This window comes from Anabas testudineus, chromosome 2 (assembly GCF_900324465.2).
Source record: "Anabas testudineus chromosome 2, fAnaTes1.2, whole genome shotgun sequence".
NCBI classification, from domain to species: domain Eukaryota; kingdom Metazoa; phylum Chordata; class Actinopteri; order Anabantiformes; family Anabantidae; genus Anabas; species Anabas testudineus.
Window position 1 is genome coordinate 29,494,241 of NC_046611.1, and position 20,471 is coordinate 29,514,711.

General features: G+C 39.8%; 1 protein-coding gene across 2 annotated transcripts in view; it reads right to left on the reverse strand.

The window, feature by feature from the left end:
• Positions 1-20,471, reverse strand: part of arhgef4 (Rho guanine nucleotide exchange factor (GEF) 4) — an 87,912-nt gene that overhangs the window by 59,813 nt on the left and 7,628 nt on the right. The window contains exon 1 of one of the 2 annotated variants that reach the window (XM_026361873.1): positions 11,464-11,587. The exons of the other annotated variant lie outside the window; for it this stretch is intronic. Coding sequence (XP_026217658.1) covers positions 11,464-11,502 — 39 coding nt within the window. The 5' untranslated portion in view covers positions 11,503-11,587. Of the gene's footprint in view, positions 1-11,463; positions 11,588-20,471 lie in introns of those variants that run through there. 2 annotated transcript variants of the gene reach the window in all.

Genomic DNA, 20,471 nt, shown 5'->3' on the forward strand with positions numbered 1-20,471 from the left:
AGATCTTGTTTCCTAACATTCACCTATATTATATTTCTGAATCCTGACTATGACCAAAAACTTAACATAATTAAACTTTATATAGAGTTGTGGCAGATCTGAATACAATAAAATGTTGGTTACAGTTGATTAAGATACTAGAAAATAGTGTTGTACTGTAAGGGCCATTATATTGCTTTGCTATTTTACTGAGACCTTATCCTCGATTGTGCACAAATATGCAACATAGTAAATACAGAAAAGGTAAATAGAGAAACACACTGTCTCTGCTGGAAAGCTGTTTTACACAAATCTTTATGTGACTCTATCATCTGACTGATATGACTAAAACTAACAGGGGCTTCTGATCTCAGGATTAAAAATAAGACTATACAAAAACTTCTTCAAAGAACTGACACCAAGAACACTATGAGATGCAGATGAAAGCTGAATAGAATTACAATGAATACAAAGCATTACTACAGTATCATTGGTTAACCACATTGAACGTAAATACATCGCCCACTTAAGAGTCGACTTTCTCAAGTAAGCTGGTATCTTAATTTTCTAAATTTTCTTTCTAAATAACAAACTGGGTTTTGATTATAGGGGTAGGTTATTAAAGAAATATGATCTCCCCAGGTAGATTTCTCTCTGTCATGCATACACTTTCTCTTACTGTGCTGTCCATCTGCTCGCAACACACACAGCAAAAACAAGTAAAGAAAAGTGAGGAAGCAGTATCTTCTGTCAGTATACAATGTGTGACCCACGCTTCTAACACGTTAGACATAGAGGAGAAATCTGATTACTCTTCTGCTGCACGGCATGTCTACGCAGATTTACAATAACCAGGTTAATTAAGGGCATGAAAACTTAGTCACTTGATGCAATCTGTGTTTAAGGTAAAAGTCACTTTCAGGTCAGTAGACTTGAATTGATAATTAACACACATCTAGCAGCTGACTGCATATTACAGTCACATCCATAAGTATTTATTTCGCTTATTGTAGGCAAACAAGAACAAACGGGAAGACAGCTGCAGTAAAGGATTGGCACAGCATCCCCAGGGAATAAAGAGCATCTGGTGATGTCTGTAGTTTCCAGACTATAGGCAAAGGCTTTGTACCCAAGTATTGAAACCTCATTTAATGTAGGATTACATCAGTGTGTCAAGTGTAGTAGGGTAACGATTAGGGTAGAGATCCAAAACCTTATTACGCTTACTCTGCCTGTGCCATGTACCTCACTTGTTAGTTGCTTTGAATAAGTATCTGGTAAATGTCAAATACTTCTAAGCACCTAAAAGCGGGAGTATATGAATAAAAATGACTGTGATTCTAACACAGTTTGTTTAATATTTTTAACCAAACTCTCAAGGTCTACACTTTGAGCCCATGATGATTGTTGTTGTTCATTTCAAATACACTTTCGTGGTGTAAATAGCTTAAATTGTGTGCCAATCCTAATATGTAGGGACCTAATTAATCCATCAGAGTCAACTTCCTTCTGATACAAAAAAAAAACTTGTAAAACATTTTACAACTGCATTTTAGGTGCATGTTGATTAGTACAATTAGATTAATAATTTTGTGCCATTGCTATTTATTTTGTTGCTGGTCATCACTGCTATTCTGCCCCTATTGCTACATGGAAAAGTGTCCCAGTGTAGAACTTGACTAGAAATGCATCCTCATGTCAATCATGAATTTTACACCTATCATCAAAGCGAAACTTTATGATCTTACGTGTAAAAAAAATCAGTGTGTTACATTGATCTGCAGGAACTGTGCTCTGTGCTGCAAACGGTAGAAACTGATGCTACACTGCATGCTATGATAGTAAGTGCAGAAATACTCACAGCGATGGGTTTCCCCCTGCGACTCCAGACGTGCTTTTACTTGCACAACTTAGTCTATTTCAGAAACAAAGCTGAAGAACACACACACACACACTCAGAATACCTGTCCTTAGATGAGTCTTTGATCTAGGATTTTGCCTTCCACTCCCTGGTCGCTCTCTTCATTCTCTTTCTGTCTCAACTGTTGCCTTGGCGTTCTCCACCGAGCCCGGAGACGCCTCCCACACCCAACACGGACGGAATGTGGACGTGGGTGCTGCAGCCACACTGTCAGGGCCCCGGGGAGGGCTGGCTATTGTGCCAGCGGGGCTCCACTGGGTTCACGCACACACACACACCACACCAACACACACTATTTGAATAAACGCATGCACGGACACACACGGGAACAAGGCTCATCTTTCTCTTCTCCAAGACACAATATTCCTCATTCTGCTGTGGTGGCTGTGACCGAACCATCACCTCACCACACCCAGAGCTGAACCTGACTTCTACTCCACCTACTTACATGAAGCAAGATGAAAAAAGAAAAGAACAACTGACTGTTTTCTTTGTGCAACTGACACAACAGCAGGTGACTGACATCTGGGCAGCATCAATTATTTAAGGCGACAACTTTTGGAAAGGTTTAACACAAGCCACACACAAACAGAACCTACCTTTAGCAGTGTTTTATCTGGCAGAGGATTAGTGTTAGTGTCGACAGACTGAGAACTACTCTTTCCTTCTCACTTTCCTCTCCTACTGTCTCGCCTCAATCCAACACTGCTCCCTCCATCAACATCATTACCCCTCCTCCCTCTGCCAGCTCTCTGAGGTCATCCCCAGATTGTCACCTACTGCCTTACATCTCAGCAGAGAAGAGGAGGAACCTGATATCTGTAATGGGAGGGGGAGCCAGGGTGGTGGTGGTGATGGTGGAGTTGAATACAATCCCTCAATGAACACTAAATGTGGACATTTCATGGGCAAGGGTGTGGAAATGCTATGCTGCTAAACTGGCATGACATAGACAAACAAGACACGTCTCAGAACTAGTGGCACAAGACAGAAGTGCACATCACATATCCACTGGTGGTACAGGAATATTCCAAGATGACAATACCAGGATTCATCTGGCTAAAATTGTGAAAGAGTGGTTCAGGGAACATGACATCATTTTCACACATGGATTGGCCACCACCAAGTCCAGACCTTAACCCCATCGAGAATCTCTGGAATGAAATATTATAGTGTGTGAGTTTTTTTTGGACGGGTAGTGCATTTCACTGAATGATGGGTTTCCATTAAAATGAATAAGCTGCACTGTGGAATGTTTGTGTGCACTATATAGTTAAAACATTTACATCATCACAATCCTGACAAAAATTAAACTAGAAGAGGGTAGGGTTCATGCAGTGTAACGCATAGTGAATAAGAAGCAGATTTTGGTTACAGTAAGGACCCTGGACAAAAGGCTGCCTGAACAGCAGAAACAGATTAGCTGTCTGTGAACACAAGACCAAAACGACACACGGCATCCATTGGCAACAGGTCAAAGGTCATCGACCAGGAGTCGATGGAACATTCACATCTGACATTAGAGATCCATCTTTGAGCAGAGATATCTCCTGCTAACATCAGCTGTCGATCCCCTTGTGCTTTTATCTGGGACTGTTGATGATCCCAGTTTGACGAGGTCCAAGGTCATCAGTCAGGAGTCAGTGAAGTCATTTTTGAGTCTTTGATATCAGGTATCTGTGGTAAACACCGCAATTCCAGTATATTAATAAAGCATGTTTAAGGTGTCCCTGACTGTTGTAATGGAGCAAGTAACAAAAATTAGGTGATCCTGCAGTAATGATACTGTTTCAGCTCTAATACAAAGTGTACTTTAAACCATTACAGGGTCCAAAAATTTATATATAATATAAAATCTGTAATATTTTTATGTGGAGCAAAGGTATGGAGTTAAGGTATTTAAACTGTTGAGTTTACAGAGGGAAATCTTTGAATGAATGAGTGCAAAACAAAGTGGGCTGACTTAATGGAGCCTTTCAGCCACATCAGCCAGATGTCTCTGTTTACATCAATCACTCAATTATTCATGAGAGGAGAAGAACTCACAAGCTGCTGCTCCTCGCGGACACACATATAGTTAATCCACACTCACAATTGTATCTGGATGGATTTCTCCCACCTATAATCTGATCTTATAAGGTAAACTATGAGAAACATAGATGACTTGAATGAATAGTTGTTCACTGAATTATCCCTGTCCCATTCAAATTAATTCCACTAAACTCAACACAGAACACAAACGGAAGAAGTGTTTCAAATTTTTTATGTTGTCCAGCAGAGGGCAGTTAAAACCTGCCAATGCTGAGTATAAATTTCTGCTATTAGTTTTCATGAGATGCAGGAGAGCACTTCTAATTCATCATTCTTCATAATTATTTCATATGTATAAAAAAGACAATAAAGCTTTTCTTATGATTTGTGGGCAAGAAATGATGTCAGTCAACATGAATAAGTAAAAAGGTCAACATTTACTACTGAGTTTGCCTGGTCATATTTGCTTTACTAACTGTCCACAGCCTGTAGTGACAGCAGAGCACTCCAGTTTGTAACAAAGGTTTCCATTCAACATTCACTCAAGGCCAAAGAGCCAATATTGTGTCTAAACCCCAGAGGAAAAGCACAAAAACTAGCAAAGCTAATGAGCTGCAGTTCATTTCAAATGACAGAAAGCAGTGTTCACCAAGAGAACATTATCAGCGCCTAAACACACAACACAGAAAGAGTAGTTTGACATAAGTATGTGTTTTATCCAATTGTCGGCTCAGGTCAGCCTCAGGTCAAAATGGGTCATGAGATCCTGGTAAGCAACTAAAGCCTTACAAGTCTGGGATCACTCTCTGCTGTACCAGGAGATGATTTAACCCCATACTGTAACCTTAACCATGGCAAAAATATACAGTATTTGGCCCTAACCCTAAATCTGAACTAAATCGAAGCCTAAACCTAAACCTAACCAATGCTTAACCTTCAAACAGCCCTTAGAAACTGTGATGGCCAGCCAAAATGGCCTCACAGTGATGGAACTGAACTGAAATCTGTCCACAAGGCCATAAAGAGACACAAACACACACACACACAGTCCTTTCACTTAACTTGGCTTGTCTCCCCTCCAGAGGACACTACCATGGAAACATGGCACAAAGGGAGGGACCAGTGAAAACAGGCCACAAAGGTCTGGGATTGAATACCAATTGCTCAGTGTGGGAAAGAAGCAGCCAATAATTACATGTGATTCCCTGCAGACAATTATTCTGGCCAGCATTTCCTTCTACACCAGCTTGTCACACACACAAACACAGTAGCGTTGCTCATCTTACCACGGCATGGACAGAAATAATCGTTACATTACTCATTATAATACTCTGTCAGCTGCCTCAGATGCCGTCAAACGATTCCTAACCACCACACCCAGACTGCGTTATTATTTTAATAAATGTCTGTGGAGAGTTGTGAAATCTATGTGCACCCAAATGTTTTGTACATACTGTACTATGATGCGAATAAGGTTTGTTTATTTACTTTAATTAGACTGCTTGCTTACTGCTCGTGGAACTGCTCACAGTGAACACACTAACAGATGATTCAGCTGGCCATCTCGTCTGTAACTGATAATTATCTGCATAATACCAAGCAATGTCACTTGTTGTTTTAGTCAGTTCAGTGACACATCTAAAATGTCTGGATACAGAGAGATGCACTGGGACCTGCAGTGTAGCCTTGATTTCTAGTTCTGAAGCGTCCAAGTTCCTGCCTCAGAATGTACAGTGAGTTACACTGTGGGTTGTGAATTGAGCCCTGTTTCAATGCAAATATTTGTTTATATTTTGAAAAGCTAAGTGGACCGAACAATAATCCTTCTCATCTGAAATGAAAAAACCCAAGATAGAACATGGACCTAGAGTTAGCTGCGATGGTTAAGGTTAGCAGGATAGGATGGACTATGGCAATAAATGTCCTCACAACTAATGATGAGCATCTTTTTTGAATGTGTGCATTATGAAACATTTTATTAATTGTTTAAAGAAAATGTCTTCATATCAACCACAATTACAGATAGGTTTAATGTTTCATTAAGAAATTCAACATCTGATCAAACTGGAGTGGCAATCTGTAATGTGGTAAGATCAACCGCCTGAAATGACAGTAAGGTTTATCAGGAGACGATGGGAACCGTTTCCGGCTCATTCATTGTTATGTTTTACCAGGCTGATAAACCAAACCAACACCGCTTCATATAAAAACATGGGAAGCTGCCCCCCATACCATGAGCTCACACAATGAGATATATCATTGTGAGCATTTGAGCTTTCAGAATGTGACCAGAATAAGCTGCAATGACTAATAAATCAACTAATCAGTCAACTGTCCAAAACCTAATGAGCAACTACTTTGATCATTGATTGTTAGAGAAATATTGTTTATTAATTTCTTGATTAATCAGTCATGAATGCTATGTTAGTTGTAATGCTATAGTAGAGCCAAAACCATTTCATGTCTCACAGGTGAATAGGAAGAGCACTCCAATGGGATTCTTACAATGCTCTGAAAGTGCTGGTCTGCTTTTGACATAATATTTTAAGTATGTAAGAATGAAAGAAACATGCAAAACAACAGCAAAACCTAAACCAGTCGAACCCTCCAGATGTACTCTGATGGTAAACAGACTATCCCACAAAACAAATGTCTTCATTGGAGCCAAGCATGTTTTTAGCTAGCAGCTGCCTACTGAGGATAACTGTCTCAAGTGCATATGGATGTGCATATGTTGTTGACAGCTAGGCAAAGGAGCTTGGAAGGACTTCTGGAAAGACTGAGGCAGTGCTTAACACTATTGTTTTGATTTTTTTAACAAAAGCTAAAATATATATTTCTGTGTCCATTACAGTCAAGAAGTGGGGCAACAGAATTGCAGTCTTACCTGTGTATAGTCTAGGTAAAGCATCTAACAAAGTGCCCACAGCATATGTCCAGTCCTGCTATTTAACAGCAAATCTAAAATGAATGAGCAAAAGTCTGTGAGAAGCACTGTAATGGTGTTGAGAGGTGAGGAGCCTCAACTGTGAAATAACAAACAACCTTTTCCTGATTTTACTGTGCTTTTAATTCAGCGGTTCAGAAACACTTACTGTGTCACCTGGACTATATGAGTTGTTGTCCACCAGTGATAAAAATTATCATGCGAGACCTGCTTACTTTTGTACCAGGAATATTTAGTTTCCCGGGAGCTTTTATCCAAACTTTTGTTCTGACTTTGGCATGGTTTCTCCAAAATAGTGCGTGGTTAAAGCTCATTTTCAAAGCTGCACCAAAAGATTATCAAAACATCATAAAGAGTGGGCGGTGTGTGCCCATGTGCTTCCTCTCTCGCAATGCTCCAGGGTGGACCACTGGGCTCCCAGTGGACTGAAGCAGAGGGTGTGGCTCACTCACTCGAATCTTGCTCTGAGCTCCACTCACATATCTCAGGTCTGAATCACATTGCTGTACTGTCAGCTTCCAGCTGCCAACACACGCTCACACACACAAACACACAGACGCATATAACATTGATCTTGTGGAATACTCGTTTCCAAACAAAAGATTCAGACCTAATAGAGCTTTAATTCCACAATTGACATACATTAAAAATTTACCTTTCCTTAAATTTTAGCACACTGTTGTCTTTTATTCCATAATGGACACTGTTTTGATTGTAAACCTCAGAATGTTGTTAAATTGTTATGTTATGTTATGTTATGTTATGTTATGTTATGTTATGTTATGTTATGTTATGTTATGTTATGTTATGTTATGTTATGTTATGTTATGTTATGTTATGTTATGTTATGTTATGTTATGTTATGTTATGTTATGTTATGTTATGTTATGTTATGTTATGTTATGTTATAGGTCAGAAAATTATACCTAAAAAGCAAGTGAACGCTTTAAAAAGATATCAAAATGCTTCCAGCTTCAAATTACCATAGTTGGAAATGTCATTAACACATGCAGTGAAGAAGAAGACGATTTCCAGGTCTGGAAAACAAACAAAATATTCAGACTGCACATCTGCTGGGCAGAAAGGCAAAGAATCCCACCATAAATGCACTTGACCTGCAGGAAGATTTAGCCAACACAGGAGTGGTGGAAATATTCTCCTTTGGGGTTATGGCAGCTAGTGGCACTGTAAATACTGCAAAGTCAGAAAAATCACTGGATTCCACTAAATATGAGCAAAGTCTGGATGCAAATGTCCTGCAATAAGTAAACAAAGTGAGTGATGTCTTTAACAGGACAGTGAGTAAAGGAGACCTCAAAATCCACAAGCTGAAACACAGTGCCCTGACTTAAACATCACTAAAACTCCAATCCATGGTTAGAGCTTAAACATGCTTTGTCTGCAAGACTGTCTAAATATATCTCAGAACTTGAAGTGACATGCAGAAAGACTGCGTGTAAAAAAAAAATACTATTGGCTGGCTACAAAGTGTTTGCAAGCTCTTATATCAGCCAAAGAGGCTAAGAAGTGCTGACTCTGCTCCTGCAAGGGCTGCATTTCTTTTTCAATTTACTTCCAAAAGTATTTACACTAAAACAACAGAATTCTTAATTTGTTCATGAATGTCTAAACACTTCCATAAAACTGTACTTAAACAGCATTTTTAGAGTGGTCAAAGGAAAGAGACTGACATATCCTGACTCTTAGTTCCTAATGTGAGTGTAAGCACATGAACTACTGGTAAAATGATTTCTTGTGCGGGTAGGGAATTTAATAATGACCCTTCCAAGTAGACCAATACATACACTGAATGCCTTGATTGGGTGGCTGCACTTCACTTAGATTAAAAAAAAGACACACAAACCAAGGGTGAGGATGAGGGTTATTCGCTGCACATCACAGTTTAGACAAAACACTGCAGTCATCTGCAGCACACCACCCTTGAGTATTCATATCTCTATTCTCAGTGTCATCTCACAGATCTGACTTAAATTAAATAAACTTGCCTTATTCAAGTTTGATGCAACATGCAGTATAGCCTACACAATGCAACTTGACACATCTCTCCTTAAACTCTAATTAGGTTTCAATTAGGTTTACAACGCACTGAAAAGCAAAGTGATAAATCAACAAGTGAATGATAGCTTGTTAAGGATATTGCAGAAATGCAATACTGACAACAGGATTTTATGATGATATCTATCCATAAAATATTTAAATTGCTTACATTTAAAAGCCAATGAAAGCTGTTGAGAAAGATAAAAGAGACCTCATCAACCCCATGTGGTTGAGTTCCCACAGTTTGGAAATTTGAATAGCATCTCTCCATTATTACTTAGTGTGTGTAGTTCAAGTTGTGAAGCAGGACTGGTTTTGGCAGTGAGAGTGGGTCAGGAGGGCAGGGCTCTCTCAGGCTGATGGACAGCTCAGTTGTCATTGTGAGTGATTTTCCTTCAGGACATTGCTAGTTATTAAATCTCTCCTTCTTTGTTAGTATGAGGGAGTGCAAAATGAATCCATCAGAAGCCTGGGGTTTACACCCCCCCTGTTGCTGACACTATCTGATTAAAAACTTTCAGTAGACCCAGAGTTCAGACATACACCTTTTTACATGAATCTCATTGAGGTTTAACATGTTAATAGACTAATATCTCCACAGATGTTTCACAGGGTTTAAGTCTGTGCTTTGGTTGAGCCACTTAGTGACCATCAGGGACTTGTCCTGAATCCACTCCAGTGGTGTCCTAGATGTATGCTTCAGGTTCTTGTGTTGTTCTAAGGGGAACTGCCACCCCAGCCTTAGGTCTTACTAAGGTTGTACACTCAGGACCATGTCTTTAGCAAGGACCTCTCTGCACTTGACTGAATTCCCCCTTCTGTCAATTCTGACCATTCCCTCTATCCCTGTCACTATTAATGCTGTTGATTGACAAACTCCAAGCAGGCGGTACTATGCCTTTTATTTTCATTGGCTTCTGTATAGCCACTCTTCCACAAAGACCTGATTGACGGAGTGCTGTTGAGTGGCTAGTGGCTTCTTTGTCACGTCCCTGATCAAGGCCCTGTCTGTTACTCATTTTGTTGCGGTGGCTACAAAGAGTCCTGCTGGTTCCAAACATCTTCCATTTCAGTTACTGAGGTCGCTGTGTTCCTAGAAACACTCAAAGCTTTAGAAACGCTTTAATACACTTGCCCATATCTGTCCCTGGATCTAGTTTTATCATGGAGTGTCTTTTGGACTTGTTTTGTTTTTGTCCTGAAATTCAATGTGAGTTGTGGGATCTTCTATAAAAAGGTGTAGGTCTTGCTAAACTATGTTAAATCAGTTCAGGTTGAATCCAGTTAACATCTAGAGTCTAGAATCTCTAACAAAGTAAAAGCAAATAGGATAGATCTGAACACAAAATGTTGTACATTTGTGAAGGAAAGATTTAAGTCGATGATGTAATACATTAGCAAAAAGTCTGGATATTGTGACCTCTGATCCTCTCACAAAAATTGTGGTTATAATTATTTTTAAAAAATTATGGGAAACAGAGTGATTAATCAATTTTCAAGTGGTACCTCAAAGTCCAAGGTCCATATAGTGCATTATCCAAGTGTGACAGGGCTCAGTGTTGAGTTTACAATATTTCCAGTTTAACTGTGTTGTCCACTTGACTGACAGGAAAGCTATGATAATTGATAATAGTGATTTTACATTTTACATTTGATAATTTAGTGATCCACAACTTGATCACCAGTGTACCCTCTATCACAACAATACCACAATTATTTTAATACAGTAAACAATACCATTAAAACCCTGTGCATTAGGTTATATCTGACACAGTTTGTAGTGTAGTGTACTGTAGAAGATGAGTACAGTACAAGTAGTATCAGTACAACTACAGTACATTCCCACAGGTGTGAAATGTTCTATATATCTGAATTGTAGTGAAGTACAGGGTCAATTTTAAATTGTACAACAGTCAAAGTAAATGTTGACAGTTGTACCATATGTTGATGCGTTTCTGAAGTTTGATGTGGAGTACTTTAATTCTAAGTGTGCAACAGATGGGAGGCAGCAGATGCACCAACAGCTGAAGCTGCTGTCAAGTCTGCCATCCCAGTAAAGCTGATAATAACCTCCTGAACCTCATCTTCATTTGACAAGTCCCCTCTACCTACACTACAATGAAACATTATTTAATTTTGCTTCACTGCAACCACTCAAATAATAGGTAATGTATGCTGCTGTTATAAAAGGTGCAGCATAAATCAACATCTGAGAATGGACAAGGACAGGAAAAAAAAGGCCTACCATTAGACAGCATTATAGTAGCAGTGATTCACAACATGTGAAAGCAAAAACCAAAAGGCAACAGTGCATGTAAAATAGTATACACTTGACTGTATCTGAGAAATAACATTGTAATTATTCTTGTCCTAACTTTTCACAGCCTCTTGCTACCATCACACTTTGAGCAAATTACACTCCCCAAACAGGAGTTTCCAAATAGTAAACAACAAATGGAAGTGTAGTAAAACTACACAGACAAGTACTAAGGGCTGGCAAAGAAATTGGTAACAAACAAAAACTTACCTGGAAAATAGCACGGAGAAAATACATAACACTTAACATTCTGGATGAATTCAGTAAGCTTTCGCTCACCTCCACTTCTACCTGGCTACTAGGTCTCTGGGTGTGTAGGAGCTACAACTTCACATTCTGTTGCTATTTTAATCAGACTTAACCCCAATGACATAGATCGAGTGAAGGAGGGAGGGAGGGAGGAAGGGAGGAAGGGAGGGAGGAGAAAGTTTTGCTACAGGAATTACTTAACACTGCTTAACCAACAGAGCCCCTACAGGTGGAGGACATAACTAAACATGCGGGAGGCAGGCCATACTCCAACTAAAGCCACCAGAGAATAGGTCTTTGTCTAGTTGTACAGTATTTCATGTATTAGATAGTCACACCATAATGTAAAATCTACATTTGCAGCAACATTCGCACAATGATGCATTTCTACAATAAAGCATGGGAACATACAAATAAAACGAAGGTTAGAAAGGAAGTAATAACAAGTAGGATTGACGAGCCCCTGTAATCAGACATCTTCCACTTGCATAAGGCAAAGCATGTGTTCAAATAAATAATCTTTTGCACCACAATGGACAAACAGATTTTCTGAATCGTGTAGGTGTAAAAGAAACAAAACCACAAGCATGGTCCTTACACATCCTCATAAATAATACATCGGTCAAGATGAGGAAACAGTGACTTCACTGTTCTGTTACCAAGGGCTTAGAGTAAAAACAAAAGACCGGCAGGGCCTGTGTGCCTACATCACACCAACTACAAAATGAGCGTCATTACAGTGAAATGCTCTCAAACACTTTTTTTTTTCTTCCACAGGCAAGAAGAAATATTTTTAGGGAGCTACAAGCCAACTTACAGCCAATTAATAATCACTGGTCCAAACAGTTTTATCTAAATATTTTTTTAACCCTAAGAGCTATGTTACGTATGTGGTTAAAATGCCTACATGGACACAAGGCAGTGCCCCACAAACAGTTAACAGCATCCTCAAATAATGAATCACAGCATGCAGGCCAACACATCATTAAACACGAAGACCAGTAATACGCAGTTCACAAAAACAAACTATACACAAAACAAACATGTTGGACATATTTGGAATAATTCTTGCTGGACTCATGGGAAATGAGGGGATTTACAAATTAACTTGAGTGCTACACATGGCAAAAAGCAAAAAAAAAACAAAAAAAAAAAAAACTAACAAGACCAAGACAAATAATGCCCCCTATCGTGTCAAATACAGAACTGCAATGTATTTGCTTCCTCTGTTACACGACAGTGTGCTTCTTATCACTGCGGTTCAATTTTACACATTCACACTTAAGTACATTCACTGGTAATAATCTGAGCAGCAGCACTTAATCAGTTTTGGGGGACAGTCTTCAGGACAGGCACTACAGCTCCCTGATTTTCGTCAAGAGTTTCTCAGCTGGTGTTGTGTTCTGACCCACTTCTTTGACCATCACTAAACTTCATACAACTCACTAGTTATTGGAACTTAAACCCACATCTCATTCAATCGTCATCAAGTTTATGGAGTAGTTGTGTAATTACACGTGTGGAACCCAAGGCACATAATGGCAGGTCTACTGCCTCTAGTATTAGTAACATCAAGACATCAGTGACGCAGAACTTCAGTGACTAGCGACATTTACCACAAACCACTCTACTCCTAAGAGTTCCGCTGGTACAGCGTCATCTCCTGCGAACCCGAGACGACAACGTCTTAGATGACTGGTTACATATACATATGTGCGTGGTACACCGGTTTGTGCAGTTATCCACTTGTAATTCCCCATACAGTTTGGATTTTCCATATATCGCCATACCTTCTTATACATAAATCAACAACTGATACTAGTTCAGTAGGCAGGAAATGTATAGCATAGCATCTGTTAACAGCTGGTAGAGTTAAGGCAATTCACCTATGAAGGGACAGCCAAAAAAAGACAGATGAAGAAGAATGATTGAAACACTCATATCAAGGCAAAAACACTCCAGCCAAACTGCTCTATACCTTAAAGGATAATATTAATGTGCATTAAAGTTGGAACATTACTTGTGTATTTTCTAAATGAAGAACCAAGAGAACTGTAATTGACCAACGTCCATTTTAATATATAAAACATATATAATATGCATTAATATTAAGGTTGTTTATTACTTGTACAGTAGAACATTTAAGAAATTTGTCTTCAAATGCTGTCATGCGTTTATATTCTATGTAATCTCAACAGTAGATAAGCCACAAACCTATCTAACATGCATATAAAAGAAAATGCGGTGAAGCTGTAAGAATCACAAAAATACTGTGATATAAACATTTGCTCATACTGCACAGCACTAAAATACAAGTACAATTTTGGGGTGCACTTAACACTTCTCTGAACCCCAGCATAATATACTGTACACCTTTATAATATGAATAATATGTTGTATTCCAATCTATTGTGATGAAAGTCGTCCTACACAGATACTTTGTGGTCTGTGAAAGATGAGTAAAATAAGGTTCATTTGAAATTGTGCTTTTATTTCCCTAAAACCAGAAGGCCACACTTAGCTGCAGTGATGATTCAGACTACTCTCTGGCAGGCCAGCTTCTCTCTTCCCAGAAGTCCTGAAATAAATGGCTGTGTTCTGGCAGCCTCCCGGCCAGTCAGAAATACAGAGGGAGAGAAACACTGGCGTGGTTTAAGAGCCAAGGACGCGTGATTTAGATGTGTGGTAGATTAGAAAAGATAGACAGAACAAAACAGGACTTGACTGCTCAGATAGCGTTTGTCAGCAGAGAGTTAGCGTGTGTCAACAGTCAGTCAGTTGAGTAATGTGCTTAATTTACTCAACAGCTGACATAAAGATCAAACTGCTGGTCCACAATGCTTTCCAGACACAAAATGATCACAGGCAAGACACCCCCACAGTAGAATAAGAAGGAGTCTCAATATCCCTAAATATCCCAGCTCCATATTTAACCTCATGAGGACTAAAAGAACAAATGAAAACCATTGTGGTGAACAGGTATTTGTGTCAGAAGTTTACCGGTCAGTCTACGTTCCAACCCCTTCCTATGGTTACAAACTTTGGGTAGTGACCAAAAGCAGCTGAGCAAGCAGCTGAAATGAGTTTCCTCGGTAGGGTGGTCAGGCACAGGTTTGGAGATAGGGTACGATGTTCAGACATCCGGAGGGAGCTTGGAGCAGAACAGATTCTCCTTCGTGTTGAAAAGAGCGAACTGAGGTGGTTTGGTTGTAAGGATGCCTCTTAGGCGCATCTCATTGGAGGGTACGTCCTACTGGGAGGAGACCCCAGGGAAGACCCAGAACATGCTGGAGAGACTATATCTATCTCATCTGGTCTGGCAATGCCTCGGGATGCCCCAACTAGAGACAGAAAATGTTGCTCATTCTTCGATTAAACGCCACAACATCCAACCCACTGCCAGCCTGTTGGACACATCCCACCTCTCTCACAGTGTCACAGTTAAAGATTCCTACATATCCAGAAACCTGATGTTTATTGTTCATTTTATTCTAAGAAAATAAAACTGTGTCTATAGCAGAATAAGCAGCCAAAAGATTAATGTTCTGGAGCCCTGTATTCAGAGACAGCCAAGGCTGTTTTTGTCATAGGAGTAAGAGAAAGTTCAAGTGCAACATTTCACGGGCAGGCACACACTAAGAACAAACTCGGCTTGAAGCTTTGCCTGTTCAGTGCCAGACACCACATTTTAGCCTTCTCTGGAACTCGTAACCAGAAACACATCAACAAACTCATATATTAATGCCTTGTTTTAAAATGTTGCTTTGTTTCCTGTGGGAAAGAAAGATATGTGGTGAGAAAGGCTTGTTCACAGATCCACATCTTGGATCTTAAAAATGTAGAGGCTTATTCTTTCCTGACAGAATAATACAATCAATCTGTGGCTGATAAAATAAATACTTGGATTTTAGGCTCTGGTCAAACGAAGGAGTGAAGGGGATGGAGAACCAGAATTCAATGGAGGAAGGTGAAGAAGCTTGGACATGTTGCTTCTGTGGATCTATAAACAGAACTGAAAGCTATGTTGCTGAATGCACATCCATCCAGTCCAGTGAAAGATGCTCAGCTGACGCAGGTGCAGAAAAGGACTAAAGTGCTCTTTAGACTTCATTGTTTTTGATCTTAATAATCCTCCTCTGACTTAACAAGTGAGTTAAAGTGTAAAGAAAATAAACTGCTCGACAAAAACATGCAACATGACTTGAAATCAATCGTGAGACAGGATTGAACTATACTTTTATCTTTCTACCTCTGGTAAGGTCTGACAGCAAGTAGTTACTTTATTGACAAGCTACTTCAACCACCTGCTGTATTTCACAAGACAATTTGTGCAACTTTCTGGTCTGAACAGGCAGAGACAGGCGGTCACAGGTTACAAGTTAAAGATATATGCAAATATACCTTACTTCAGATAGTAAGGGCATAGAAATGCAATCATGCCGGCAATATCAACACTGTAATGTGTTTTGTCTGCTTAAGTACAGCATGACTGGAAATGTGGAGGTAACACAGGCCAAAACTGTTTACCGATTATAGCCTCCAAGACTGTGTTATCCAGCATTAGGTTTAGCTAAGTGTACCTAATTAAATGGCAATTCTGTGTACATGTTGGGTACTGCTTATAATTACTGATGCATGATAGATGGTCTGTGTTCCACTCTCAACCAGAACACTAACATTCAGTGCGTTTACATGGAGTCAAGTAACCAGGTTACTGAGAGAGACCAGGTTTCTCCAGTAATCGGGGAACACTTTTACATGTAGTCAGGAAACCTGGTTACCAGAAATCTGAGTATACATGCACCATGTCCTCTGCCCTGGGCTGATTATGGAAGCATGGTTCACAGATTTTAACCGTATGGAGACAGAAAAGATGCTTCCCGATTACTTTTCCTTTCTCTCTCTCTTTCTCCTTTTTTTGTTTTATACATGTGTCAGGGAGGTGACTTACAGCGCTGTGAGAGACACACAGCGACAAACTGTCTGCATTAAAGAAATACACAGTGAAAAGTGACTTGTTTAGACATGTGCGGGGAGCTTTGTGTTGTTTCAGTTTTATTTTAATTTTGGGCAGACTTGATTTGAAAACGAGATTGCAGAACATCTCAGCAGATAGTTGTAGAGTTGTGAGTGTCGGCATCCTTTGTTATGCACGTGCACTCTTGCAGACAGCCAATTAGAAACCTGGTTACACGTTTATTACACTTTTACATGGCAGTGTAATCTCCAGGAGAAACCTACCTTTGGAAATCAGGTTTCTCTAATCCCCTGCCCCGATTACAGTAACCAGATTTCATGTTTACATGACATTTTAAGAACATGGTAACCTGGTTCCTCGTGTGACTGTGTTTCAGGGCACTGAGGCCATAGAAATGCAAAAAGGACACAATTAGTTGTAGCGGGTAGAGGGTTCACTCAATTATTAGATGCAAATTGTTTTGTCTGAATAAAGAATCCTAACTAATTCACCTAGAACATTAGAACCAGGTGGTGGTTTTATATCACACATACATATTTTCTATCTTCAAAAATGTAGGTATGGCACAAAAATGTATGTATGTTTGGGCACTGATCAGTCAAAAAGTGCTCTAAATCCAGGGAGAACAAGTATAGTACCAATCTCTTGTTTTCGGTAGATGAGTCAAAGATGGGTTCGCTGTATTTCCTGGGTAACCAACAGTTACAGGAGGAAATCATCATGCATCCAGTCCTTCATTAGCATAACAAGCACTGCGGAAGCCCGGGCCAACTCTGTGAACCTCAAAGAGTGTCAGTGCTTGTGCAAAGGGCCCCCCGCCCCTACTTTTCTCCACCCCTTCCGTTCTCTGCAAGTGGCCACTTAACACTGGCCTTTGTTTTCTCAAACTGAATTATTGAACAAGAGGGACATGCAAATCAGCTGCTCAAAGCCTGGCAACTTGATGAGGCCAAGAATGTCCCACCAGATCTCTTCATTTGGGTCCATTAACAGGATCTGAATCTGTGTTTATCAAGCATCTCAAAAATAGGACTAACTCGTACCTTTGGTAATATATTTGGTAACTGGAGAACTGAAAAAAAGAATAAGATAATTAGTCACTACTCAAAATAATCATAAGTTGCAACCATCAATCACTCTTACAGCAAATGCACAGATTCATCCATTTGATTTTCTATTAAATTGTTTGATGTATACAGTGTTTCCATAGTTCATTTAATGTGTCTTTGCTAAAACTTCACATCCAGTGCCGAAAAAAGTTGTTGCTTTTTTTCCCCCTCACAGTTTGACACAGTTTCTGAGTGTGGGAAACTTCACTGGCAACGTTCAGTCTTTAGTCCTAGTTCTGCATGATTCCTAGGAGAAATTCTGAGACACTGTCAAACTTCAGGACCATGGGGGTTTATTAAAAGGTTCAGTTGATCATAGTTAGTCATAGCAGAATGCAAACATGTGTGCACTCTCTGTATTGGTCTGACTGTGTGGTCTGAGTTCTAATGAGAGCCGACAGTGACTACCGGCTGGACATTGTCAAAAGCAACTGGACGGTGAGAAGAGAATCTCTGTCCAAGCTGAGAGCCAGTGGAGCAAAGCTCATTAAATGGTTTGTAATTATACGCTCAAAACAATGAAAAATTACTCTCTGAGTCAGATTCACTGGACAGGATCCTCCTAAAAAGGTCTTGTTGCTGATTTGTGGAATCATGTCAGTCATGCCTTGATCCTGCTCCTAACACACTTTAACAGACGGAGTTGTTGTGCTGGGCCTACAGGGCCGGAGAAACCTAATGACCAGGCAGAGGAACCACAATTCCAGAAAAAGAAAAGCAGTCAGTCAGTCATTATGCTCCCTCTGGCTCATTTTATTCCCCTTTGTGAGGAATGCTTTCTTTGGCCCTTTCCTTGCTGGAAGAATTTGGCTTAGAGGTGGATCAAAGTAACCCAGTCCTACTCTAAAGCCCTGGCTCACACTCATAAAACAAGTGATGTCATGGGCGTGCTGGATGAGTGTACAAACATGAACGCTGAGACAGTCAGGTGCTCCCTGTCTGTGGCTTCACAGAGTGATCACAAAATCCAGAGTAATCCAATATAACACTTGGGTGACACATTTTAAATGAAATTTGTGGCATTTTACACTGTTGTTGACACTGAGTCAGACAGGTCTGTATTTAACCCTAATGCCACAGACAGTACAGTATAAAGCAGTTTTCTCATTTGAACACCTTCAAAGAATCAGGTCTAATTTGATTGGATTTGCGCAGAATCTTCTTTATAGGTGTTTCATCATGGGTTGTTGTTTTGAATGGTGTCAAACATCCATCAATTATTAATACTGCTCATCCTAGAGAAAGTCACACTAAATGTCAACTATCCCAGCTGTCACTGGGCAAAAGGTAGGGTGTGAGAAACAGCTACTCCTACTCTCCCTGTCTATAAAGATTCAGACAGGACACAATCCATACCTCACGCAGGAATGGCCAAAAAAGTGTTGGACACTATCAATTTTTTTTATTGAGGAAAGATTGAATTCAACTCATATAAATGAAAAGTATGCTGAACTTGGCAATGACCTCTCCCCGCTTCACCAAAAACTTACCGAATTGAAAACCGTGACCACTAAACCGCCATATAAACCAAACTGTAATTTTTGTGAACTGTTCCACCGCTAAGCTAAACTTAAATTGCTCTGTAATGTCATGATGCTTCACGACAATCATCTGACATCTATCGTTATGTTTCTTATTATCAACAAATTCCATTAAAAAGCACAAAACCAGCAAAGGTGAATGTATTTCTAAATAACTTTTCTTCCAAATCACTGCCCCTTGGTTCCTACTGAACACAAACAGCTCATAAATATAGTGTTTCATTTTTAAATCACTATAAATGAGTGTGTTAGACAGATTTATGAAACATTACAGGAGGAAATAGTGCAGTGGATTAATCCATATTTGGTGCTCTAGTGAGTATTTGGGGCAGCAGAGGAGCGTATGTGGGATTGATTCAAAATAAACTACTGTGTGTTCATGGTGATTAAGGAACCCAGGGCAACAGTTTGGCTCATTAAAGTGTTTTAACAGTGTCTGGTCAAGAATCGAGCTTATACACAATACTTGCCTGTAGGTCAAAAGCTTATTTGTTTCGAGTTTTGTACTGGACAAAAAAAACAATGTCAGGTGGCAAATCTTTAATTAATTCAACATTTACAATTCAAGATTCCAAAAACATTTTAATATAATGGATGAGTTTTCGATGCTTTGTGATAACAAGTAGTCTGGTCAAGTACATAGCCCGTTGGTCTAGACTGGAATATCAACAACTATTGAAGAGATTGTCATAACAGTTTCAAAAGGGTTCCTTAAAGCTGCAGATTTTTCAAACAGCAAGGACAAGACGTGACCGCATGAATTACTCTGCCTTAATGACTAAACTAATGTGATAAAAGAATTCTTTACCAGCATTTATCACTTTTGATTCAGTTCTTATAATACAGCTGTTCTCCAACAGCTAATGGTCACAGGTCAACAGAGAGAGAGACTGGGAACATGCCAGGACAGAGACGACACTCTAAGTTAAATCAGAAGACTACAGCTATTCTCATAGGCATGGATACAATGAGAGAGCATGGGAAATGGGGCAGCCGAGTGTTTCCTCACCGTCCATTCCCCTCAACTTGGCTGGATGTGAAATGAGACAAATTCCTGAGTATCTCTTGTGTCAACTTTGTAACTGTGTTAAATGTGGGCAGCAACTTGCTACTCCATCACCCCACTCTGACCCTAACCCTGACAGGTATGCGGCAGCTTTGCCCCCAAACACTGATTTACTGCTGGCTGTGTGTATGTGTGTGTGTGCGCACACAGAGTTCTCACACTTCTACAAACACAACAGGCATGCATGGATGTGGGGTCACAGACAGCCTCACTGGCCTGCTCACATTTCGACAGTGCATTTGTCAGAAAGACAGGAGATAGGTGCAAAAGAAAGC